At 38.5% G+C, this 27844-nt stretch overlaps 1 protein-coding gene across 4 annotated transcripts in view; it reads right to left on the reverse strand.

Moving 5' to 3' along the window:
- epha7 (eph receptor A7) overlaps positions 1 to 27844 on the reverse strand; it is a 78736-nt gene that overhangs the window by 11649 nt on the left and 39243 nt on the right. For 2 of the 4 annotated variants that reach the window (XM_073856001.1, XM_073855999.1), the window contains exons 6-9: positions 6996 to 7120; positions 4422 to 4608; positions 2996 to 3104; positions 1320 to 1375 (exon numbers count right to left, since the gene is read on the reverse strand). In XM_073856001.1, coding sequence (XP_073712102.1) covers positions 1320 to 1375; positions 2996 to 3104; positions 4422 to 4608; positions 6996 to 7120 — 477 coding nt within the window. The remainder of the gene's footprint in view (positions 1 to 1319; positions 1376 to 2995; positions 3105 to 4421; positions 4609 to 6995; positions 7121 to 27844) is intronic. The other 2 variants (XM_073856003.1, XM_073856000.1) reach the window with 1 other exon arrangement.

Raw genomic sequence — 27844 nt, forward strand, 5'->3', positions numbered from 1 at the left:
AAGGGTTGTGGCCTATCTTTTCACCATAGGCAATTCTGTATCCTGTTAAGAGGGGATTCATTCCCCCTCTTTCATCTAAGCCCCCCTTAAAATATGTAGTTGGAACACCGTAGCAATGTACAGTTATTGGTTCCAAAACACTGAATTGCACACTGTGTTATAGCAAAGGCCCTTTAAGGCAAATCTTCACACTTGGCGGCAATATTTGCAACAAGGATGGCGAGTACCACACAACACTTTTCTCCCCGGAGAATCTTTGGTCTTTAACAATTGACTATTTGCTCTTTTTACTGGACGCTAGGACTTTCTTCACTAGGACTTAATTTATTAAGCAACATTTTAACATATAACCTCTCGTTTTCAAAGCAAAAGGCCTCCACATTAATATACCTACACTGTATTTGGCGGAAATGATCACTTGTTTTTCATTAAACCCTATGTGAATTATGATTCAAAGATAATATGTAACCATACCTGTAAAATCCAGGCTATTTATTAAGATGTCAAATAAATCTTTGGTGTCTCCAGAGTACATATGGGAAGTTTTAGCTCAAAATACCACATAGATAATTTATTATAGCATGCTAATATTGACACTTTTTAGGTGTGAGCAAAAATATGCCATTTTTGGGTGTGTCCTTTTAAATGCAAATGGGTTGATCTCTGCACTAAATGGCAGTGCCGTGGTTGGATAGTGCAGATTAGGGGGAAGTATTATCCCCTACTGACATCACAAGGGGAGCCAAATTTCAATGACCTATTTTTCACATGCTTGCAGAGAATGGTTTACCAAAACTAAGTTACTGGGTTGTTCTTTATTACATTTTCTAGGTCAATACAAGCACTGGGGACACAATTATAGCACTTAAACATGGAAAAAGTCAGATTTTCATGATATATCCCCTTTAAAAATATATAGATTATATATATTCTATATTTATGTTCTTTACATTATTTTTGTAGTAAACAGTATAAATCACAAAAAATTACTTTAGCTGGGTTTCCACAGCCACAGTCACTTATTTTAGATTTTGCATTATGAATTTGAAGAGTATAGAGCTGTTATGGTTAATCTGAACACTGTCATAGATGCACATCATATCTGCTTCTACAGTACCCAAATGTGGAGTTCGGTCACAGCTCTGCTCCAACACACCTGCCTGTAATTTTCAAGTGTGAACCCAAAGACCTTGATTAGCTGGTTCAGGTGTTAGATTAGAGCTGGAACTAAACTCGGCAGGGCGGTGGGTCTCCAGGAGCTTCGCCTGAGCACCACTGATGTGTATGTGTATAATGAGCTGATGAAAGCTGGCACTCACATTGAAAGTACAGCTCCTCGTCTCCTTCCTGATCTGCCTTGCTGTAGCCACAGTGTCTGCACAGAAAACAAAGAGAAACGAATTAATGACATGCTGTGACCGGGAGAATGATTTCATACATCACAGGGCTACGGAGGGTAAAGTGTCTCTGCTGAATCTGCTATCAGAACGTTTTTTTTTTGTCACAGAACAGAAATGCAGCAAATTTATTTCTGTTTCGTGTTTTATTCTGTACTGCAGGCTTGGAAATTAATTGATCGATTAAATGCAAAATATTTGTGTTGGCTCACTGTTTTAGAAAGATTCAGGGCAGTGGCGGCTGGTGACTTCTTTTTTTGAGGGCGCTCGATGCGAAGTTCGTCACAACATGTATGTAGCCCGTCATGTGTGTGGTTCGTAAGTTCAAAATATGTGTTCTGCACGTCAAGTTATCCTATGTGCATCACGTGTCCTGTCAAGATAGGTGCCTGCTGCAGACGCGTCTAGAGGGTTTACGATAAAAGAGACGCTCGCGTTTGCCAGATACTCGCATAATCTCATGCGTTATCAAGGTTTACTGTTAAGGGATTGTCTTGCGTGTATTTTGTGAATGTGAGCGTGTCTTTTATCATAAACGGTTTTGACGCGTGTGCAGCAGGCCCTTATTTTGACAAAACACGTGATGCGCATGGTTCACATGACCCAACAAACACATATTTTGAAAACACAAGCAACACACGACACTTATTTTGATGTTGCGCCCCAAATGAGAATTCACGAGCCGCCACTGAACTTGAGGTATACGTGAATAATATGCCGTTATCTTTCCATCTGACTATTGGAAAATTCAGTTCGAATTTAACATGGAATACCAAAGCATTCAGAGCATTCAATGTTGATGGACATGCAAAGGATTGATATGCGTATTCGTGACCAATTATCATGTGAATTTGTTTACTACAGTAATATGACAAACAGCATGAGTGAATTTTTCTGATGAAAGGCATTTCTGGTTTATCCACACGCACTGCAAAAAATAATTTTTAATCAGTATTTTAATTTGTTTACCTGTATTAATATATAAACATCATTAACACGCTAAAATAATACCTTTAAAACTGTACCTAATATGATACTAAAGAAGAAAATTTTCTGTGTTTTAAGTATAAAGCATAAATACTTTATATCTAACAACACTGTGAAAATTGTGAAGTTTTTAAAGCAAAATAAAAATAAAACAAAATTTACTGAGCCTGTGATTAGCACCAATGGGGTAAAACAAGAACAAATCTTATTATTTTACATAATTTTGCATCTAGTACATTCACCTTTTAAATTCTTGTACATTTATCTTGCTTGAGGATGTTTAAATATGTTGTTCCTGTATAAACACTGATTAAAAACTGATTTCTGTAGTGTGTGTAACAGGTAAAACAGGTGTGATTATTGTGAAGGGAGAAGTCACAGTTTGGAATCTCATCCTGGGCTAACAGCATGAGCGTGTGACAGGGGAAAATGCATCAGAGGTCATTCCCACAGCGTACGACATGATGGGTGGGTGTGATCACACGCAGGTGGACGAGGGTGTGAGAAGTGAACTCCACAGCTATGGTGGCCTTTGAGGGACAGAAAGGCAAACCGAGAGAGCGTACGAGACTCACAGTAGCGGAGAGTCAATGGGGGCCGCGAGAGCGTACCTTCTCCCTATGATGAAACCGAAAACCATGAAGACCAGGATGATTGTGCCGGCCACCGCGACCACGGCGATGATGATGACCGGGTTCTGCTCGGTCGATATCACTGTTGCTGTGATTAAAGCAAAAAAAGAAGAAAGAAGATAGTACTGAATCAGAACAAGCTGTCAATGGTAATCCTATAATCTTAGTTTATAAAATATTTGACAACAAGAGACAGCAGGATAGCTCTGTTGCAAAGCAAAAAACAAACTTTTTTTTATTGTGTGCTCTATTGAAACCAGTAATGAAAGCATGGGGCTCTGCGGAAAGGAGGGGCTGGGTCTATTTTAGGGTCTCGCTGAGTGCACGCTTCTACAGTTTCTGAAAGTGTGCTTAATAGTCCCAGATGGTAATACAGCTCCTTGCATTTGAAACAATGACACATTCAGGTTGGATTGTATCTTGTTAGGTTTGTTTCTCGGATGCTAAAATACTGCGCTCATTGACAAACTACATGGAAAAGTCTCTTTGCATTTAGATGGCCTTGCTGGTAAGCAAGCCAGTCTCCCAGCTTGATACGCTGAGACGTATCCAAAATCTCTTGTAAACCAGACCTGCTAAACCAGATCTGCCTTTATTTTTAACCTTAAAGTGATATTCCAGAGATCAAGGTTCCCACACCTTAGTGAACTTTAAATTCAAGGACCTTTCAAGGACTTTCCAGGTCCAATAAATACCCTCAAATTCAAGGAGTAAATGTAGGGACACATTTCAAGTGAGAGCAAGGTTACATCGTGTTACCTTTTTAGATACATTGTTACAGTTCCCTTACGAGGGAACACGCGCTGCGTCACTGCGGTGACACTTTGGTGATGCCTCCAGGGGTAAGTGCGTCTGAATGTGTATATCAAATTCAACCAATGGTGAGGCTTAACGACAAAGACAGGCGGGAGCCCGGAGGTATATCGCTATCTGAAATATTGCCAAAGACGCCGTTACAGGGATGCACAAAGTATGGCAAGAGAGACGCAGCGTCTCGTTCCCTTCTCAGGGAACAACAGTTACATACGTAACCCGAGATGTTTTTATTTGTCAAACACAAAATAACTATGCAAAAAAGCATTTTGGTATGAATCAACATTCGCATATAAAAGATATAAGCATTTAAAGTGAACAGTTTAGCATGTGTGCTTAAAAAGTCTAGAATTTTTATAATATTATCCTTCACTACATAGAGAATAATATAGTTTTTTTTTTCAGAAAACTTAAAATAGATTCAAGCAGTTTCAATGACCTGTATCTATGTATGTATATTTTCAAAAACTTCCCAGGGCCTTGAATTTCCCCTCAGATTCACAAACTTTCAAGAATTTCAAGGACCCGTAGGAACCCTGAGAGATGAAGGGCAATTGTCAAATTGATATCTTAAAAAAGCTTTTTCACATACTGTTTTGCTCACCAGATCCAGTGGACTCTTCTTTGGTAGTGACCTCTAATCTGGGGCCGAAGGTGCCATAACCGGCGGCGGTAAACGCCCTGATCTGAAATATGTACGCTGTGTTCGGCTTCAGATTATTGACTGTGGCTGAAGTGGACTTTGACTTCACCGTGGAGTAAATGCGATCCTTCTGGTCCTTCAGGTTAAAAAACAAAATGAAAACTTTGTCAAAGGATATCAAAAGAGCAAATTCTATCAATTCCTCACAGAGAAGGGTGGTTACGGTGAATTGTTTGGCAGCGAATACTGGAGCATTTGGCCCTTTTCACACGCAAAGAGCGCAAGCAGAGGCAATATCACAGTATTTCATCCGTAACCTAGGTAACCAGAAGCAAGTTGTTTCGGAGGAGCTTCATTTACAATTGGGATGTCACAGAGAGCATGAGGGAAACAAACAAATACACATCAACACTCAATTTATGCCTGTATCTCAACTTGCATACAATCCATTTATATATATATAGAATATGTATGTGTATATATATATATATATATATATATATATACACACATACATATTCTATCATCATTTTCTCACATATTGTTACATGTATACATTTCTTTGTTCTAATGAACACATTATCAGAAAATGTTAGTAACCAAATCGTTCACTAGCCCCATTCGCTTCCATAGTATGAACAAAAATACCATTAAAGTGAATGGGGCTAGTGAACAATTTGCTTACAAACATTCCTCAAAATATCTTCCTTCCAATTTATACAGACAACAAAGAGAGTGAGTAAATGATGAGAGAATTGAAATTTTTGGGTGAACTATCGATTTAAGCAAGATTAGGGTTAATGAGTGATCTTAGTGTGTTGAAAACATACCAATGGTATTTCAGTTTTAGTCTATTTTTGTGCACCTGCTTATCCTTTTAGGACAAATGTGACCCTCCCTGTGAAACCCATTGATTTGACTTTTTTCCTTACTCAGCCAACATTAGGGTTCCCACACCTTAGTTAACTTCAAATTCAAGGACCTTTCAAGGACTTTCCAGGTCCAACACCCTCAAATTCAAGAACCAAATGTCAACATTTCAAGTGAGAGCAAGGTTACATTGTGTTACATTTTAAGAAACATTGTTACAGTTACCTTTTGAGGGAACTCGCGCTGCATCACTGCGGTGACACTTTGGGGAAGCCTCCAGGGGTAAGTGCGTGTGAATGTGTATATCATATTCAACCAATGGTGGGGCTTAACGACAAAGACAGGATGACGCGGGAGCCAGAAAGTATATCGCTATCTGAAATATTGCCAAAGATGGCTTACAGGGACGCAGGAAGTATGGCAAAGGAGACACAGCGTCTCGTTCCCTTCTCAGGGAACAACAGTTACATACGTAACTCAAGACGTTTTCATGTGTCAAACACAAGTATGCAAAAAAGCATTTTAGTATGAATCAACATTCGCATACAAAAGATATAAGCATTTAAAGCGAACAGTTTAGCACGTGTGCTTAAAAAGTCTAGAATGTTTATGATATTATCCTACACTACACAGGGAATAATATGGATTTTTTTCAGAAAACGTATTGCGTAAAATAGATTCAAGCACTTTCAATGACCTGTATCTATGTATGTATATTTTCAAAAACTTCCCAGGGCCTTGATTTTTTCCCCAAGATTCACAAACTTTCAAGGATTTAAGGACCAGTGGGAACCCTGTTCATTTCATGGCTATGTAGAAAACAGTAAACCACAAAAATTTCTCCGCTGATCTGTAAATTATCTCTATTGGAAAATCTCAAATTTAATGCCACAGGCTGTTAGAAGTGAACTCAAGCAATTTTCAAACTGGACACTTTCAAAGAGAGCTGCTCTGGAGACCAAACCCAACAGGCCAAGCACTAAGGCCCGGTGAGTAAATGCGCTGGACCTATCTGCTCATGCTTGGTTAGCTGACATATGAATTTGAGCGTGTACACTATAAAGCTGGGCTTTATAATGGATGAGGAACTAAAATGCAGTAGAGCCGGTTGAGTAAAGGTGAAGGAAATTAAGTGAGTGTGTTTGTGTTCATGTTTTTTGGGACTGCGCTTCTGATTAATGTTTTAGTGACAGAGCGTGCATGCCTGCGAGGGATTGTGGGTTGTTTTTCATTGAACAGATGCTCGGGTACAATCCCAGGCATTAAGAGCTATGTGCGCCAGTCTGCGTGTGCGTACGCAGTGGTCTTAGACTTTCGGCTGAAGATCTTGTGGATGTTATTGTATGTGTTTGTGAAAGACCTCCGTATAATTAAAGTCTTTGGAGTGCCTCGTTCATTAAAGCTATTAGGCTGGATGAATCCACTCAGACCAGAGCGTTTGACTGCAAGCTATGCGCGCATGGAATGCAAATAATAAAAAGATGAAAAAAAATCAGGAGAGGTTGCATGGGAATTGAAAACCTGACAGACAGACACACACACAGTCTCTCTTTCTCTTCCACACCGGTCTACCATTTTGAAACAAACACACACACACAAACACACAGAAATTCATTAATAGCTTGTGTTGTGGAGCAGGTGGTGTGGACTCACTTTCTCATAGTACTTGATCTCATATTCAGTGATGACGCCGTTGGGTTGCTCTGGTTCCTGCCAGGAGAGCTGAACGCTGTGCTGCTGTACCCGCTCCTTTATCATCTCGCTCACCTGAGACGGGGCTGAAGGAAACAGAGAGAAAGAAAAGTTGCACTTTTACTTTATTTCATTTTGTTTCACGGCATATTTTCTTATATTTCGCACTACTGAGATTTCTTTTTATTTGCTAATATTACTAGGCTGTTTGCTGTACTCTAAAAATGCAGCCATGCTGCAAATACTCTTGAAATACAAATAAGACAAATAGCAAAGTTTTACTCTTTGAAATAACTTTTTAAATATTTTTGAATTTATGTATATTGCATCAGAAATTTGTACTATATTGCATTTTTATTTCATTAAAGAGTTTTTATATAAACACCGTCTGAACCTGTATTAACAAAACACATAAATACATAATTACAAAAAACAAGCATTAGATGGTATTTGCATTAGTATACAAAAAACCCACACCGAGCCAAGAACAGCTTAATATATTCATAAACACATTATAAAAGCAAAACAGAAAAACTTTTCCCTTGCAGTAATGCAAATTCAGTACCTGTTTTACGCACACGCACGCACACACACATAAAGATATTGTTGCATCTCTCAGTCACTACTCCAGCTCCGATGAATATTCACTTGGTGGCTCCAAAATGTTTATACCTCATAATGGAAATTTCAATTACTGAGCAAACAGCAGAATACACCCTTATCCCAGCCAGAGTAAAACTGCAACGTCTGGCTTATGAATGTCAATTAAGTCGAATTAATTCTGCAGATGCGGGCGGAAGCGTGTCTTATATCCCGCAGATGAGTGAGCCCGTTGACTGCTTTTTACGGAAATACACGCGTACGACCCCGCCATCCACTTTCTGGCATTTATTCTCTGCCTTTAGCGTTTCTTCTCGAACAGTGTATGTCCCTGTGTTTTTTTACAGTGTGTTGTAATTGTCTTTAAATTACAAAGTTATTGCACACTTTGTACGTTGACTCGCTATAGCTACTATTACCAAATGCTGTTTGAATATAAATGAGAAAATGGTGGGTAACCCAAATTAAATTTCTTGTTTTTAATAACCAAAGAAATGAGATCCGTCTCAAATCTCCGAAGGTAACCTTTGGCTGAGGACATCTTGGAAGGAGCGGATGGAAATGTAGCACTCATGCGTACACCATTAATGAGAGTGTCCACTCTCGACGGACATCTGTTAAAGTAAGAAAAGACGGAATTCCCTCAAGTAGATGGGAAGGAAAAAGAAAATTAGTCTTTGAGAGGAATTGAACTGATGCGGGACACAGCGAGAGAGTGAGTGAGAGATCTGGTAATGTCTCCATATCGTGCTCGGTGAACTGTCAAGGGGGGGATCCGGGGTCACGACCCGGTTTGACCCTGGATTTTGTTTGCTGCTGACCTCGTGGTAATAAGCGATTAAGGATTGAACTATCCAAGACGCTGACGGCACCAGGGATATCATGGTTGATCCCAAGCCGCAACAGATGAATTGTGTTTTGACATTTAGTGTAAGCAAACTAATTTATTATCTAGTGCTGAAGATTAGCCAGAAACGCATCCACACTGTAATGGCCTGCGTCCTTATAGATAAACTACAACAGCCAAATATATAGTTCTCATTAATCAATCGAAACAACTAGCTGCTATTTAACAGCAAAGCAGTCATACCGATGCATGTAAGTGCGTAAGGTCTTCACAACGTTTTCCCACATTGAGTAGCAGTCAAAGCAGTCTGAACATCTCAGAAACTCTGTTTGTTTTTCGCCTCTGTCCACATTCATTGTATGCATAGAGTGTCAATTACCCATGAGGAGTGGGGCGACGCAGGCAGGACACAGCAATTTAAAGAGCACACTTGTATGGCACAGAACCGGTTGTACTGGAGTAATTGGATCTTTTGGCCCTTTCAACTGACTGTTCCTTTGGTAGTGGTTTGTACGAGACGTTGAACTGTCTCTCGGAGTAATAGCGTTGGCCCTTTTAACTTGATTCGGGAAATGAAAGTTGTGAATATCTCTGCTGTGTTACTTTTAATAAATAGGCTCGCAAGCGAAGTGTTTTCTTGTTATTTTTCTTTATTTGTTGCTATATCCACCCTGTGAATCTCGATACACTATGTAAACACTCACTATGCTCGGGATCTGTTTGGGAGCTTTGACTTGTCAATTTGACGTATGCATTTACTTGTATATACACATGTAAAAGCATTAAGCTTAAGCCATATGTTAACAAACATCTGCTAGTTTTGTGCAGCGTCATCATGGTTGTTTGTTAAAGGTACAGTAAATAAAAATCACCACACAGTCATTAATAGTCTGCCTGACTTCTCATTTTGTGCCTCATGTAAAAATTAATGTCATTTTGAGAAATTATTCGGATTTGTCTTGAATTGTAAATTACGATTTGAATTATTCTCGACGAAAAGCCTTAATAGTAACAATAGTAATGAAGTTACATTAATCTGTAACTTCAAATGGGTGATTCTCGCCTTATGAGGTGTCATGAAACATTTTGATAAAAAAGTAAATGGAAAGTAAGAGTATCAAAATAAGAAGCATACAGTTTCAAACATCTCTTCACGTACTATTTTGCACACAATTTCAAATGACATCATACAAACCACTTTGTTGTTTTTCCACATTTAAAAGGACAATTTTCATTACCGCAACGTGTCCATGACTGGATTTGAGTTATTTGACATGGAAAATTTATAATAAAAAAAAGCTTCAGTGCATGTTATACTATTAACATTTACAGTAAAGAAACATGTGCTATTTGGGGATCATTGGTAAATGTAGGGATAATAATAAGGAATATTAATGTGTCCAAGACCAATTTTCTCATCCTCCGCAACAATTTTCAATCATTGTTTAAGCCCTTAATGAACTCATATTTAAAAAAAAAAAATTGTTGGAAGGGACATAATTGACACTGACACTCAAGATGGCTACCAGGTAAGCAGTTCTTATTTTTTCTCTCCAGATAAAAGTTGAAATTTTGTTTGTCATAGTACCTAGACAACTTTTAGTTCTCATTACCGAAACATGAGTTTGTAAATGCATATATTTAATGTAATATCATGTTGCGGTAATGATATTTTTTGATAATGATAAACAAAAAAATTTAAATAATTCTATAGGAAATATTTTTTAAATCCTCTAAAAAAAATGGTTATAGTAAGTTCAGACCTTAATCTTATATGTGAAAAAAAAATATATATATATATTTAAAATTCTGATGCTAGACACCTTCTAAATCTGGATTTCGTGAGAATCACCCAAATGTGTTACGAGCGACGTTGAAATGTGTGCGGACCACCTGCACTTGTACCATAAAACCCAATTCAGCATTTTTCAGTCTCATCTGTGCTGTAAAGCCTCAGTGAGATGAGACAGCATTTCACTTCCCAGATGTTCGTTTGATAATGTAGCATATCAGAGATTTTTGCGTAAATACTACAACAGAAACATTTTTTTAAAGCATCCAACAAAAGAAAAATTGTAGATTTGTGGCTTGTGCTTAGATTTCACAAATGATAAAGTAAATCTTCCTTGACACAAGCATTACTCTTCAGACACAATGCCATCACTTACTACTAAAAACAACCAAACGATCAATTTGATGTATACACCCAAATGCATGCAATGATTTGGTCTGAAACATTCACTAAATCAGGCCAAAGTATTTAACCAAATTCAGATTAAACAAACCTGACTTTCATCATAAAGTGCTGTCTTTCACTCCCTTGAAACAAATGGCCGGTGCCCCCTTCTCCACTGAGAACTAGCCAGGTAATTGAGAATCGAGCGTGGTGACAGCCTTCATATCGACTCAAATCTCCGAGCTGGATGAGAGACCTTGAGTTCAGTGTTAATACGGAGGAAATGTGTCCCTCACTCCCACTCCGTGCCACTTTCCCCTTGGTATGTTTAACCAGTGCCCTATAACAGCCATTAATGACATTTTTACCACAGATCGAGCCAACCCGCTCCCATATTTATGACTCGTAAGGAGCCAACCGCAGCAGAAAATCGTATAATTGTTTTGTCTTTCCTAAAGTGACATGTTAGGGGGAATATTTTGCGTGCGGTGACTGGGTGATATAAATCGGTGACCTTCCAGAGCCTCCTAATGCATAAGTTAACTCAAGCAGAAGCAAGTTTCTATCATGTCCTGCATTAAAATACATTAGGGAAACATTATGCATGGATGTTTTATATACACTTAACTCCTTTTCTCTTTATCTCTCTCTCTCGCTCTCTTATTCTGTTGGCTTGCTGGAGTTTCTAGAGCATCTGAAAGTGCAAAGCACTAGAATGTCATTTCATTATGAAAGACAAATCATTTCCCACTCTTGTGTTGCTTGCGCGGTATTAGCTTTTAAGTATTTTAATTACTAAACCACTTAAGGCTGACACTCTCAAGCCCACGACTTTTTTATCCAACTTAAAACTATTAATTTACTTGGGTGTTGAATGCTGAACGGGGAGACGGCGGCTGTAACGACACAATGAACCGTGCCTTTGCGGTTCTTTTTTCTTTGAAAGAGTCCAGGCGACAGACGGGGTAGAAACTTCATGCACGATACGCAAGGCAGATTATGCAGTTTGATGCATAACTAAAGACACACTGCAGACACGTAGGGTGGGCCTGCGGGGGGTTAGGGTTGTCCTCTGTGCTGATCCCGGTTAGCTGGAATATTTTTTCATTTTTGGGACATCACTCGTCTAGAGCACAGTTTTTAATAGACCTGGGCCTCCCAAAGACGCTTTTTCCAGAGGCCTATGAAAACATCAAGATCTGCGACCGAGCCCTTGCAGGACGGACACTAATGAGGGTTGACGTAACTGAAGCTGCATAACTTGACATTTTGACTCCGTAAAGATTCAATGTTTGCAATCTACCATGAAAGAGACGGAGCAGCAAATAATAGTCAGCGTGATGCGAGTGTGCGTAAATGAATATGTGAGCAGGAAGACGGATGGCGTGGGTGTTAGACCTGCTTCATTATTGCCTGTGGCTACCTCATCGAGTGTGCGTGTGTTTCTCCTGAATGCTGCTGCTAGCTTCACCTAAGAACCTGGAGTGTGTTTGTGTACCTATTTAGACTAACCTACATAATGAATATCAGATATGGGATTGTGTGTAGGTGTGTAAACTATACCCAGTTTTGTTAACGAAAATGAAAAAAAAAAAATTATCTGAAAGAAACACTAGGACCAGCAAGTATGTGGTTTTCATTTAGGAACTAAAACGCGTACTGTAGCACTGCTGCTTTGACTACATGCATAAATGTAAATAATAAAACAAAACTATAACTAAATAACTAATAACTAAACTAAAAATACAAATACTATGTCATGACTGCAAGCAATATAAATAACAACTTTGTTTTAGCAAAATGCTTATTATTTTAAATATACATTGAATAAATGAAACTTTAACCCATTAAACTCTGCAGACCCGCAAGCGAATACGTTTTCGGTAAAATAAGATATTTTTTATTAATTAACCCGAAATTATGTGGGTAGATGAGTCTTTTAAATTTAGGCGTGCCCAATTCTGCAAAAATTCTAATATTATACTGCAGAAGATGAAAAAATTGGACTGAAAACTAAATACACAATAAAAAAAAAGAAAAATATTTCAAATACAAATTTTATTCATAACAAAATATATGTGTGCACTAGGACCGGCCTCACAGTTAAGGCTATTAACTCATTGGACAGTTAAAGGCGGAGTCCACGATGTTTGAAAGCCAATGTTGATATTTGAAATCACCTAAACAAACACGCCCCTACCCCAATAGAATCTGGACCTTCTGTTGATAGACCCGCCCCACACATACGCAACCCAGGCAACGATGACGGTTAGTAGACACGCTCCTTACTGCTGATTGGCTATAAGTGTGTTTTGGTAGTCGGCCCGTCTCCTTTTCCAAAGCGTTTTTCAAACCTCTTGGACTCCGCCTTTAAGTTTAAATTAAACATGAGAAAGAAATTGGTGGGGAAAAAACGGTGCGATTATGGCTGTCACAATGATTAAATAATTGTCTCATCGAGTTTGTTTGACCTCATCTCGATGATTTCAGATCACCACAATGATTGCACATCTCTCTAAAAAACACAAGGGGAGCTGCAGCACCTGTATAAACGAGACAGTATCAGATTACTTTTAAATATGTGTTATATGTATTAATATTTACTGCCAGGTAAACCTTCCAAAAGATTTAATTAAAATAATCACAACAATGTGTGAAAAATATTTCATAAACAAACAAAAAAGGTATCATTATTAAATGTCAAAGCCCTAAAACAGCCAATTAATCGTCACAATTTATTAGACAATTAACCGCCAAATTTCATAATCGTGACAGCCCTAAATGCGATGACAAAATGAAGAGAAATAAGGAAACAGAAAAAATTCAGTCCTTCAGTAAAGGCCGAGTGATTCAGAAAATAAAGTAGCCAGAATAGGATGGCCATGTGTTTGTATCAGTGTTGAGGGAACCAGCAGAATTGCTGTGACAACCTTTTCTCTTTTGCTGTCTATCTCTCTTTCTCTCTCATTCCCTGCATGTCGCTCGCCCCGTGGCCCCTGTGTCCTCCGCTGCACGCTGCCATACAAAAAGGTGCTTTTCCAAACACCGTTACTGAGAGCTTTGTCACTTTTGGTTAGAGCGGGGCCGGGGGACGCACCAAACCTACGGCCCTGCACAAGCTGCTAAGTAACGCTTTCATTTCTCTCAGGGATCAAAGCCTGAGTTTTTCCTGCAAACCGCAAGATGCTTTAAAAGTGAAAAGGCCACTGCAACTAAACTTACAGCTAAGGTATAAAGTGCACAGTAAGATCCACTCAGGGCTAGTTTGCCTGGCATATCCTTAAACAATGTAAATGTAAAGAACAGCAGCAGTTGTTTTCTGCCTCGCAGCCTTTATAAATCGCATGTAATGTTTTGCCGGACAATCTGACAAGCTGAAAGATTTCTCCCGCATCGACCTTTCACTAATATTAATGACAAGAATTCCTCAACACACAGGGTGTTTTTGCTATTAGGATTTGTAACTCTCCTACAGGGATTTGGATAGTATAGGAGCACATCAAAAACAGATGCAGCAAAGCCTTGTCTTACTGGACTTTGCTGTTGGCAGGTGTGGAAAAATGTAATTAATAGAAATAACGGTCAGGAATTGACAGTCTCTCAAACATAATAACATGAAGCTCAGCTGTCTGCACCGAGTCCTTTCATAAGATTGGAATGGCATTCAATCGAATAGCAGACGCTGGAATCCTTGATACCTAAAGAGAAAACAATGAAGGCCTACATTACATCAGACTCCCTCACACAAACCGTCTAGCGCTGGCGGCTTATTATCCGTCATTAGTTACCACTGCTACCGTATCCTCTGACTCCTATACCCAGAGCTACCTGACCCCAGATCAGACCTAATTATATAATCATACAGTCTCACTGACCCAACATTAGCATTGTGCATATCAAAAGGAGAATTTATTGCTCAGAGGTTGATATTTCGTTGCATTCACACTGTGAATGTTTTTCTAGGTTGTGTTTTATTTATGTATCGGCTTCGCCTCAAGATGTTCCTACTGCAATTCTGTAGGAGTAAATAAAATAGACGCAAATAAGAGCTATAAAATTCTTCAAATCTTTTTCTCAGGAGCAAAATATGAAAAGCAGAAAACTTCTAAGAAAAAGTTTTCATTTGCTCCCCATTTAATCTCACTGTCCAATAGTATTAAATATGATATCAAACTGATCTCGATGGTGGTTTATTTTCCTGCATATATAAAAACCACTATATACCACTTAAATGCTCCTATTTATTTCTCCATGGCTATTAAAAAGCCAGTAGTGTCAAACTTTCATCTGTGTGAAACATTGCTCACTAAGTAACGAAGATATTTTTCATTATACAAACACTCGGACATCGGATCAATAAGAACTAATAGGAAAGCAAAGAAGATTTGGAAGATAACGTACATAAACATAATGACAAATCATTACCAACAAAGACACATTAAAAAACAAGCGAAGGCAGAGATGCGTTCTCATTTCTTGAGATGAGTAATCGTTAAGGGAGAGAATGAGAGACATCGCCATGCATCCCTAAGTCTCTGCTGTGGGTGAAGAAAAGACAAATAGAAATTGTGTGATTATGACTCGACTCCCATGTGCTGGAAAAGACAGCGTTCCGGATTTTTACAGGCTACCCGGCAGCCCCTCCACTCAAGCATGTTGGCCTCGGCCATAAGCACCTCATCATCTCTGCAATACACACATCAGCGCGTGCAATTCCCAACTCCATTCAAGAAACCCTTAGGCCACCCCTGACATTACAAGCCCTACCTGTTGCCAAAAGCCAGCAAGAAATCAAACCAAACCAATAAACAGCCTTAAATGTGAATTTGTTTTCGATTTGATCATATCTGCAGAAATAAAAGACAAAATACTGAGAAATGTTTGATTTATTGTTGTATTAAGCTGTACTTCACTGGAAGCTCACTCGTGTTGAGACTGGCTTTGCTTTACCCGAACATGTTCGCACAAAGTGCATGCCTCATTCGAATCACAAACTTTTTGGAGAAACAGACAGCTATGGTGAGGTGAGAGGTTGCTATGTAATCATTAAAATATATCCGTAGAATGATTCAGACCGTCAAAGCAAAAACCCAACCCACCGACGCTCACAACCTAAATGAGGGATGAACATCCCGGGACAAAGGCCAATTTCACCTCGCTCCTACATCTTATCTGCTGCCAATCTGACCTTTGGCTACACAAGAAACTAAAAGATGCATGGAGAGCCGCATCGAGTCGCTTGTTAACACGGGCTGCGCTTTTTATCGTTTGTCTTAATAAAACAGGAGCTGTGTGACGATTCGCATTTGAAGGGCTCACTAAGCAGGCAGAAGGACCTCAACCTTCTCATCTCAGCGAAATGTCAAAGTAATGCCTCAGGCCTGTGCAACACATCCGCACGCCGCGCTGATTGCATATCTGAACTGAAAAGCTAGAATTATTTGTGAAACAAGCTGCGCTTTAAACTGATGGATTTTTCCAGGGTCAGAAGCACATAGCAAAAGCTATTATTTTGGATTTTGCATGCGTTCAAGGCCACTTATCTTAGTTTCACCCACGGTTCAGTTCAGTTCTTCAGACTGTCTATTTCTTTTAAAGTCTCTTAAAGTGATAGTTCACTTGAAAGTAAAAATGATGTCATTACTTAGCCTCATGTCTGATCTTATTTCAGATATTTCTTTATATTTCAGACTTCTCTCTCATGAACACTTTAAGCAAAACTAACTAAATGAATGAATATATAGCTTACTTATATACAGTATGCTTAAAGGAATAGTCTACTTATTTTCAATATTAAAATATGTTATTACCTTAACTAAGAATTGTTGATACATCCCTCTATCATCTGTGTGCGTGCACGTAAGCTCTGGAGCGCGCTGAGACGCTTCGATAGCATTTAGCTTAGCCCCATTCATTCAATGGTACCATTTAGAGATAAAGTTAGAAGTTACCAAACACATCAACGTTTTTCCTATTTAAGACGAGTAGTTATACGAGCAAGTTTGGTGGTACAAAATAAAACGTAGTGCTTTTCTAAGCGGATTTAAAAGAGGAACTATATTTTATGGCGTAATAGCACTTTTGGGAGTACTTCGACTCGCCTGAAAAGTCCGCTCCCCTTCTCCCTCTTATAATGGGAGAGGGAGGGTGTTACTGCGCCGAGTCGAAGTACTCCTAAAAGTGCTATTACGCAATAAAATATAGCTCCTTTTTTAAATCCGCTTAGAAAAGCGCTACGTTTTATTTTGTACCACCAAACTTGCTCGTATAAGTACTCATCTTAAATAGGAAAAACGTTGATGTGTTTGGTCACTTCTAACTTTATCTCTAAATGGTACCATTGAATGAATGGAGCTAAGCTAAATGCTTACGTGCACGCACACAGATGATAGAGGGGTGTATCAACAATTCTTAGTTAAGGTTATAACATATTTTAATATTGAAAATGAGTAGACTATTCCTTTAATACTAAATATACTACTTAAAGGTGTAGTGTGTAAATTTTAGCAGCATCTAGTGGTGAGGTTACGAATTGCAACCAACGGCTCAGTCCACTGCTCATCCCTCGCTTGTGAAACGCATAGAGACGCTACGGTAGCCGCCAGAGACAACTTAGTTAAAAAAGTTTGGCTTCTGTATACATGGCGGCACAAAATGGCGACTTCCACGTAAGGGGACCCTTGATATATGTAGATAAAAACTTTTCATTCTAAGGTAATAAAAACATAATGGTTCATAAAAAAGGTCCTGATAATATAGTTTTGTATATTATTTGGCATTTCTGTCAAGAGATCCTTCTAAAAATTACACACTGCACCTTTAATACAAATTAATATATACTTTAATGGTACATCACACCTTATTGATACATATTGAAACTTAAATTAAACTAAAGCGATGATGCCATCATAAACAACCATTTATTATTCCAAAACATCTGTCGTCAGGAATCCGATCATATTAATCAGCTCTCATGTGCTCTTTAATCACATATTTGGATGCGATCCACACGGGTGTAACCGAATCCAGCACCACTCTTACCGAGGGGGAACAGGTTTCTCTGTATTTGCGCCGGTTACATGCATTCCTCTGATTAAGGCTTGTGTAAGAGCCAAGGTATAGTCACTCATCATAGACCGACTAAACCGAAATTCAGGGTCATTGATCTTTCTTAAGAGAAGACGCAGAAAGACTTGACTGAGAAAAATTGTCTTAGACACAAAATCCCAAATACGATCATGTGTGTTGATCAGAGCGTATCACATGCACAGATGCTCGGGCTCCCGATGGGAGACCAAATTATTAACATGAAACCGGCGTTTGCAATTAATGAATGCTCTCTTTTTTTAACATGTCGAGTGATGAAGGAGGAAAAGCGGAGAGAGAGTGAGATATGCCTGTATCCTAAGATGTTTTATTTGGCTTGGACACAGCAATCAGAGGCAAGGAGAGGGACACATCTGCAAAGGCCTGGACATGCTCCGCTCCAGCCAAATTGGCATCAAAGCGAGCGAGCGAGGTCGAGAAAATGAGAGAGAGAGAGAGACAGATGAGAGATTGAAGGGTAAGAGAGAGAGAGAGCTGCTCTTGTTCAACAAACACTCCACTTCTGCATGTGGCCAGAGAAAATATGAAATGAAAAACAGAGGAGGCTGCCTGGGCCTAAAAAACAAACAAAGAAAATACTTTTTCCTTTTAACAAAGCGCCCAAATTTATTTTCCACCCCATGGTCTCGACCCCCCCTCACTCGTGTCTATTCTCTCGGTGTCTCTCTTTCTCTCTTTTTAATGACCTCTTATTATCCTGCAAGTGGTAAAGGAACATTTGCTCAGGTTGTCACGGTTACTTCACACAGATATGGGGTGGCACACTCGCTAGGATCCCGTGGTTAACATGCACACGGACATGTAATGCGGGCGCTTGATTATACAAACAGATCCAGCCGCACGCCATACAATGCATATCAAGTATGTGTGTGTGTGTGTTTCCGGTGCGTAAGCGTGTGTGTGCTCAGCTGGTTTGAAACAAATATAGAATCGCTATGTGTAAACTTTTTTGTTTTTGTACCTGATACCCACTAAATATATGCATGCAGAATATATACATATTAAACAGTACAGACTGAGTATCTATAACCTTTATTGCACAAAACGAATGGATTTATGGATTATGCTGAAAAACAAAAACATTGCTCACAGCAGGCTACCTAAAGTCCGACAGCAATGTCTTTGAAATGTGCTGTATTGTTAAAGGTGGTGAATGTTATACAAGTTGTGTTTTGATAGCTGCAGCAGTGGTGCTTTAAAGGGCATGGATTTAAAGGCACAACTTTTAGGAGAGTATTTTATCTAAAGCACAACATGCTCTCAGCACACTTAAATCCTTTGCAGCTCTTAATTTAAAGCTTTAAAGGTGCAGTGTGTAAATTTTAGTAGCATCTAGTGGTGAGGTTGCGAATTGCCACCAACGGCTCAGTCCACTGCTCAACTCTCGCTTTTGAAACGCATAGAAAAGCTACGGTGGCCGCCACCGGAAAAACATGTTATCGTCGGAGACAACTTAGTAAAAAAGTTTGTCCATTTGTCTGTAGAAACATGGTGGCACAAAATGGCGACTTCCACGTAAGGGGACCCTCTGTGTTTGTATATAAAAACGTCTCATTCTAAGGTAATAAAAACATAACGGTTCATTATAAAAAGGTCTTTACATCCCTGATAATATAGTGTTGTATATTATTTTGCATTTCTGTCAAAGGGATCCTTATGAAAATGACACACTGCACCTTTAAAGCAAAAATACTTTAGCAAAAAAAAGATTATCTTTTACAACTGAGAAAGTACATACTTTCCCCATGATTCAAACCCATAAGTTACCTTATGGTGCTGCTAGCACCATATCAGTCGTGCTACAGGAACACTCCCGAGATGCGTCTGGCTTCGTTCATCCAAGCTGTGGTAAACAGGCTTTGATGGAGGTCATTTGGACTAACACGAAACTAATTCCAGACACGCTCACACACCGCCACCAGCTGTTCGTCTGTCACTGCGGCTATCATTGCGCAAGACTTCTGCCTGAGTCATGAGGATGTGAGTCGTGTTTGTTTGCATGTATCTGTCATTGCAGGTGTGCAGCCCTGTCATTTTGATGTCTCATCTGGTCTTGACATCTTTATAGAAAAAAAACAGTGTGAAGAAATCCCCTTTTTGACACGTAGCTGCGTACGAAAGCATGCCACGACTCCAACGTGTTTTAAACGAAAGGCTAGACGTTGCCCTTTTCTGTGCTTACAGATGTAAAGCTTTTTGAAATTTATTCCAATCGGTCGTGCTTCTGTTGGCCTGTGATATTACTCTGCGGTGACAGTACATCGGATTACGAATAATGAGGCTCTGGAAGACCCGCTGCTCTGTTCTGTTAGCGTACAAAAACTCGTGTTGATTGTGATTTATGTCGAGTTAAAATGGAACCAGAAACAAACACATTCGTTAATCAGACTTTCGTACTGGAAATACAAAACAGAGAGAGTGCATCTACGCAAGTTTTCATTGGCTGGTCTATAGATCGCGATTCCCGCTTTGATCGCACCTGTAATGATGATTTGTTATCAATTAACGGGATGTTTACGCTACTCTAAACGGGATGGATTATTTTCCAATTAACTTGGGCTGTGGGAAACAGACGTTTGAGGTAACGGCCGCTGAAAGTTCAGGCTGATTTCGGAGGTTTAATTCCTCACTTCGTTTTTAGAATAGGGTGATCAGAGTGAGAAAGAGCTGATTATTCTCTCTTTCACAAGAGAAGAGGATTCGAGTATCCATCTGGCTCGCTTTAGTGTGAGAACCCAAGGACTGCTGACGGATTCTCTACAAGCTAAAACAAAGCTCTCTCTTACTCAGCCGTGGCTTTCCAAACCTCTCCTCTTTCATTCTTTCCCACTAAACAAGTCAAACCAAAACATGAAAGCCAAACCTTTGTTGCATTTTAACTTTCTCTTTGACAACCTGAGTTGACACCAGCAGTTAAATTGGTTGTGTTTTTTTGCATTATCAAATATTTTATTCCTATCCAGGTATTTCAGAATTTACTATGTCCTCCCACTGCTTTAATAACAGTGAATTGAGTTAACGTGGACTCCTTAAACTCCTTTGTGGAAAATCTAAGGATCAATGTTATCCCAGCCCGATTCAAGGATGTTCCAACACTCAGAAAAAAGGTACAAAAGTTGTCACTGGGATAGTATCTTTTAAAAACGTCCTAATATGCACCATTTTGGTACAGATATGTAAATACCAATTTGTATCTCTGAGTGTACTTTTTGAAAAGGTGCCACTTTTGTACCTTCGTGTACCTTTTTTCTAAGAGTGAAGGACATCTGAAAATTCTTCATAAGAAATAAACACATTAAAGTGTCTGGGAAATAACTGAAAATAAAAATGCAATCAAAATAAACTGACTATACCAAAACAGGCCTTAAATAGTAGTCAATCCTACTAAGGTCATATTAGTACTGGACCACATGTCTGTAGTGGCTGCAAAAAATCAATTCCTTAAGAACGCATCCTTTACTTTCCTAAACTCGGAATTGCTGTTTTGGAAATGTATGTTTGACCTGGCAGTTCATACTGCTTATCAAAGTTTTCCAGCATTTCTTTAAATGCTTTTTTTTCCACTGTATGTTTTTTCCGTGTTACACTGTCAGTTAAGGAGCGCCATCTGATACAGTCTCGCTAATACAGGCGCTGCAGCTCCCCCTTGTGTTTTTTAGAGAGATGTGCAATCATTGCGGTGATCTGAAATCATCGCGATGAGATGATTATTTAATCATTGTGACAGCCCTAATAAAGAGTTAACGTGGTTTTGTGATGTCAAAAGAGAACAAAGCCTAAATACTGCCCCTACATTTTACGTCAGAACGCTTCCTAGCTTTAAATATTTCTAACTACGAACACTATGTTTATTTCTAGTTTTAAATTAGATTTTAAATCCCAGATTTTCACTGCGGTCTTAAACGTTTTTATAAACCGTGGACATTTCCCTCTCTCTTTCATGTGTCTTTCCATTCTCTGTGTTTGGGCCAAAACGTTACGCTAAAATCCTGGCTTACAGTCGACAGACGGCAAAGTACGCTCCCCTGTCTCTCTTTCTCTCCCTTTCAATTCCTTTTGTCCCTTCATATCTCCATATCTCTCTCTGTACATTGCAGATTCAACAGACTTAATCGTTCCAATTCAAAGTGCCTGTGAGCAGTCCAAGCTCCCAATACACAGTACAGAGATAAAAGAGAGGGCCAGTTGAGTCTCATCCCCCAGGATAGCTGGCCCTAATCCTATTTTCTGTACCTTTATGAAATGAGAATAACAATTTTGATAGATAAAGCAGTAGCAACATCCATTGCACTGCTGAAACGGGACTCTTAAGTAGGACTAGTCTGGGCGACCTGAAGTTTGACCTATATGTGGTTAAAAATGTGCCGTATTTTCTTTTTGCTTTCGCCGCCTTATGTAAGTATGTAAATATGTGCGTAATCATCATTTCTGGTTACACAACATTTTACCATTCTACCAGAACTTTGCATATAAAAGCGTTATCTTGACACAAAGAGACAGAATCTTCTCGCAATAACTGTATTTTCCTCCTGCCGTTCTGTTTTTAGCACCGAGCCTCTCCAAACAGTCGTCGTACAAGTTTTCCATAATGCAGGGGAGCGCCGGGCGGGATTTCTGACATTTTTAATAGAACTAAGACATGAAAGTCTTTAGTGTCAAATTTCACCAGCGTCATTATCGTATAATAACTCAGAGAGTCGGAGAAGACAGTAAAATTGAGCTTTTAAGCCTGCCATTGCTAATGGACTACATAGTAGGTCTATGTTTCAAGTACATTTATGTTTTTCATTATTATTAGTTGCTTTTATGAGGAACACAGCCACGGGTCCATTTTTGAATCGTCACGGAGCCCAGCGGAGTTCACACGACGGGTACAATGAGGTACGATCAATTGCTCTACGTGTGAAAAATTTGGTAGCAACTCACTGAACTGAGAGCAGGTAATGACTGGCCATAACACATCTAAAGCACAAAGCATGCCCCAGGTCAGCAGTAAGTGACTTCGAGCCAGTCCACTTAAAAAACTCCACAAATAGTCCTATAAATAGTGGCCTCTAGATAACATACTTTGTGTCATTAAGTAATTATTGAAGGTAGTTGCTGAAATTGCTCCATTAAATAGATAATGCTTCCTAATTTAAGATCAAACCCACTCTTACTGGCCAGTGGAAGATGTTATTGCAAGCTTTAAAAAGTAAAAAATTAGGAGAAGTCAAATAAAACTCGGTTCTTTGTTTCATATGAATGTTCTTTTTCCATGCCATCTTAATCATTCGTCCGTCACCTCCCTTTCTCTTTCTTTGGCTATCTTGCTACAATCTATAGGTTGAAGAAGACAGTAATTGGAAAGTATTGAGATGTAAGTGGAAAAACAGTAAGAAAACCCTTTGAAGTTTCCCCGGCTGATTAAAATCTGGAGCTAAGCCAGATTTAGCTGCTTAAAATTCAGCATTTCTTTATTTTTCATCAAGGAAAACCTAAAAATGCAGATGCAGAGAATACGATGGACACATAACAAAGATGTCTCTGAATTTTCAGTCAAGTGAACTCTCCATCCGTATGGAACTAATAAGTATCCGAAGCCTTGAATCACTCTTAATGGTGCTGTCTTTTAAAGTGGTCTGCCTAACACAAGCACCATTAATCAAAGTACACATCTTTAACAAAAGCTGCTCTTGTCTGGTCTTTGTTTATTGGCCTGAATTGCTATAATCCCTCACTATTAAACCGGACCAATAACCATTCAGATCTATAATCCTGCCTGCTTCCAGACTGGGCCAATCAGGATGCAGGCACACTGGTCTGTGAAGAGAGAAATTGAGGACCACCATCACTGTAGCTCCTGTGGCTTATAAATAGCAACAATGGACAGTGCCTAGATAAAGGGTCAGGGTGAAAAAAGCCGTAGATCGGGCCACACTACGGGGCAACAACTAAACAGGTGTTGGCATTTTTGTTCGAATGAAATAGCTTTGGAGATTTACTGTAATTGGTGATTTTACATGTTAGAGGACAAAGTCCAATCATAAGTGGGAGACCGGCACCACTGTTGCTTTTAAAATGCTGAATAAATTGTCACCGTGCCCACCCCGACATCTCACAGCACAATGATGGTTATAACAAAGCTTTGGCCTGCCTTTGTGCTCTCGACTTGTTTTCTTAAGGGAACTAAATCTACTTTGTCAGCAGTTAATTGGGAGGATGCTGCTTTTGTGTTATGCAAATTAAAAAGTTTTCACTTCATTTAAATCAAGCCACCTCTTCCGTTAGTTAGGAGTGAGAATGCCATCGATGTTCCCACACCTGCCCACGGTGGCATTGTGGCTTTCCATTTCTAATAACAAAAATCAAACTGGGTGGTCACAATGTACTGTCAGGTTCATGCAAATGTGGAATCCATGTAGTGGGGTTCTGAAATGTTAAGAGATTTCTTATTTGCTGCCATCACTTTTGATAGTATGTTTCCATTGGAATAGAGAAGGCTGGGTGAGCGAAACATGTTTATGACATTATGGGAGCTGGAGAGATGGTTTTAGCTTTCTTCTTAGAATTTGGGGTTGAGTCATAATGGGTACCATTTGATACTGATGTCTAAAGTATAGGATTACTTATACAGGGCTCCAGACTAACTTTTTTCACTAGGAGCACAGTGGCCCCCAAATGAAAATTTTAGGGGCGCAACCAGAAAATTTAGGGGCACACACGGTAAATTAACATGCTAACCAAATTTTCACATTTCTACTAATTCCCACTGTATTAATAATAAATACTTTAATGATAGATGCAGAAAGTACAATGTGCTGTTTCAAATTCTGTGTCAATCACACAAAAAGGTCAAATTTACTGGTCGCACATGTGTGGCTGGATGTACATTTCAGTGGCACACTCTCAAATTTTGGTGGCAGTCTGGAGCCCTGTATGATATATAAATAAATAAATGCATTTTAAATACATAAGATTTATTAAAAAAAAAAAAAGATATATAGATGTACAACTGAAAAACAAAATGTATATTATATTCACAAATACTTTAAGGAATAGTTCAAACTAAATGTAAAATATGTTGTTTATTTGAAGAGTTTCGTTGCAAAAATAGATAAGCTCCGTTTTTTATTTGTTCAGATATCTCGTTTTTTGGTTGTGCATTAAAATTTATTTCAATGCAACTGCAGTTGGTTTGTTTTTATTTAAACCTTCAAACCTTAAAAAATACAGCTAAGTAGCACCATAAAACAAAATAACACCATAACATAAAAATAAACCTGTTTTGACAAAAATGTTAAACGATGGATTTATCCCGTTCTGCAACGAAACTCTTCATTTATCCTCTGGGGAGTAAATAATGTTGCAATAATGTTCAATTTCTTGCAAAAAAAAAAACCGACCGATTGGCTTTAAAAGACGTCAGTCTGTCACCAGAAGTGGTGGGGAACTTTTGTTTTGGATTTATTTGACTTTTGAAATCTCAAAGTGCCATTATCCGTTTACTTCCAGTTTCTGCAAAATATCTTCTTTATTTGACTGAATAAAAAATGTCACCATCATATTGGATGGCCTGAGGTTGAGTAAATAAATAGCACACTTTATTTTTGAACGAACTTTCCTTTGATTTATTTGATTAATAATTAAAATACGCAGTCTTACACTGTAAAAATTATATCAAATTATTATATATTTTTATGTTACTTTAACTTAACAAATTATGTTAGCAAGTTAAAGATCATGGCCATTACAGCCGAATGCAAACTGTTTACATTCATTGCTCATTTAAACAATACTTAGTCAACTAATATGGTCAACCAATACACTGTTTGAAAGATAAAAGTACACAGATTCATTTGCGTGTATGCATTCAACAATAAAAATAACTTAGCAGGAGTTTTTGGTTATTGTGTATGAAGAGTAAAACAATGCAAAGCTAATTTCAACTTCTTTTTAAAAGTTATGTGCACTTATCACAAGTCAAAACTTAAAATATTAGGCTGAATTTACTTGTATAACCATGTTATTTACACTGTAAATATGTGTAAGAATACACTGTGGATTCATTTACAGAACTGACTCGTATAACGTGACCATTTCTATTAAACAGCCGGATGGGAGGAGATATCAGGAAAATACATTAAACAATTCATTTTTTAAACAAAGGATTATTATTTGAACTAGTTAATATGTCTAGTCCCTGGCTAGTACTAAGGGTTGTGTTGAGGGCTTAACCTGTTTACAGTCTTTGATGTTTCTAAAAAAGGTAACACACCTGTCTAGACCACGCAGAATCTCTCTTTCTTTCCTACAGAGACTACAGGGGAAAGGTCAGCAAAATACACAAAGCTAGACAAAGGCGGCAGTTGGTGTTTTGTTTTGTTTTAACAGCATGTAAAACAGGGCACCCACTCTTTTCTAAAGCCAGAAAAAATAATGCTCTACATTTTCGCAATTTCAGGCTTTTCTTCTGAACTGTCAGAGAAGAAAAATCACATTCTTCACAGCAAAGGAAAGTATCAAAGAAAAAAGTCCTATAAATAAACCAGGAACGTTGGGAAACTAGCAATAGAGCAAACAAATGAACATTTCCTCGGGCTAGAAATCTTTTGTTCTGATCTGCACAGGTATGGTTGTTAGCGCGATTCGGTTCTGTCAAGTCAACTTTTTTGGTATCATTTATTCAAATAAAGCATTAAGCTACATACTTAAACAGATAGTTCACCCAGATATGTCATCATTTACTCACCGTCATGTCTTTCAAACTTGTATGACTATTTTATGTGGAACACAAAAGGAGTGTGAGTGGCTGGCAGCTTCAGACCCCATTTATTTTCATGTTATGGGAAAAACCAGCATTGACATTCATAAAAAATTCTCTTTTTGTGTTTCCTTAGAACAACATGAGGATGAAAAACTGATGACAATTTGTATTTTCGGTGAACTAAATACCCTGGTTTGATAGCTAATCCAAAGAACACAAATATCAAGAAGAGCCTTCTGGCATATCAAAACAGAAAGGATTTAAATTGCAAATCAAAGCTTGTCTAAATCAAAAAACAGCTTGTTTTTCCCTTCACTGTAATGACAGAACACCTGGTACTAGATAAGACCGAATAAGTCTTTTAAAACTGATGGTCACTATACAATGTCCCAGCATCCCCTCGGTCTCCTGTTAAGACTTTTAAAGTATCCAGTCCAGCTGTTTCCCCCATCTGGCTATAGTATAACTCTCTCTCTCTCTCTCTCTCTCTCTCTCTCTCTCAGTTTGTAGATGCTATAATCTTTTAACTGTTGTTTTATACAACAAACATTAAAAGCCAGTAGACCAGATGGTCCTCATATCATCCTGCAGCTTTGATGAAAAGCACTGGAGTTATATGGTGAAAGGTGTACGTGCACTTGTGTGTTAATATTACATACAGCTTATGGGAACAAGCAGGTGTGTGATGGAGAAAATCAAGTTTAGGGTCACGCTACGCTTATGAAACAGCTAAAGGTTGCCTGAAATGTTGAGAATTCCTTGCAGGTGCCGGTCCTGGAGGAATTTTTTTTCTATTTCATTCTTCCATGTTTTTTCTCGTTCGCTTATTCCCAAGCCTAAAGTAGTTGGTCTAAAACTCATTAGAATTTCTATGGCTAATGGAAAGAATAAGAGGAGGTGTGAGCAGGAAGAGATGAAGACATAATTAGTTTCCCTCTCCACAGGAGACGGTGCGTTGATGAGACAATGAACAACAGAATAATGAGAACTTTTCCATCATCTTCTGGCCTTTTATCACACAAAAAATAGCCCAGTTCCTTAAAAAAACTAAAAGCTATAATGGTACATACCATTATGTTTCTGCTCTACATCAATGCGTGGAAGCATCAAATGTATAAATGCTTATGTATTTATAATATACAGTCTGCCAGTGGCTGCTGGGTTTATTTAGCAAAAAAAAAACCTGCTGACTGTTCCTTATTCTGCTTATTGCAATTTTTTATTTATATATGTGAGATGACAGCACAGAGTGATATGCGAGAAATTAAACTAGCATGGAGATCAAATCAAACGATTAAATATATGGTTCATTATGCAAATTTATTTCCAAATTA

The sequence above is a fragment of the Misgurnus anguillicaudatus genome, chromosome 18 (genome assembly GCF_027580225.2).
Source record: "Misgurnus anguillicaudatus chromosome 18, ASM2758022v2, whole genome shotgun sequence".
Taxonomy (NCBI): Eukaryota; Metazoa; Chordata; class Actinopteri; order Cypriniformes; family Cobitidae; genus Misgurnus; species Misgurnus anguillicaudatus.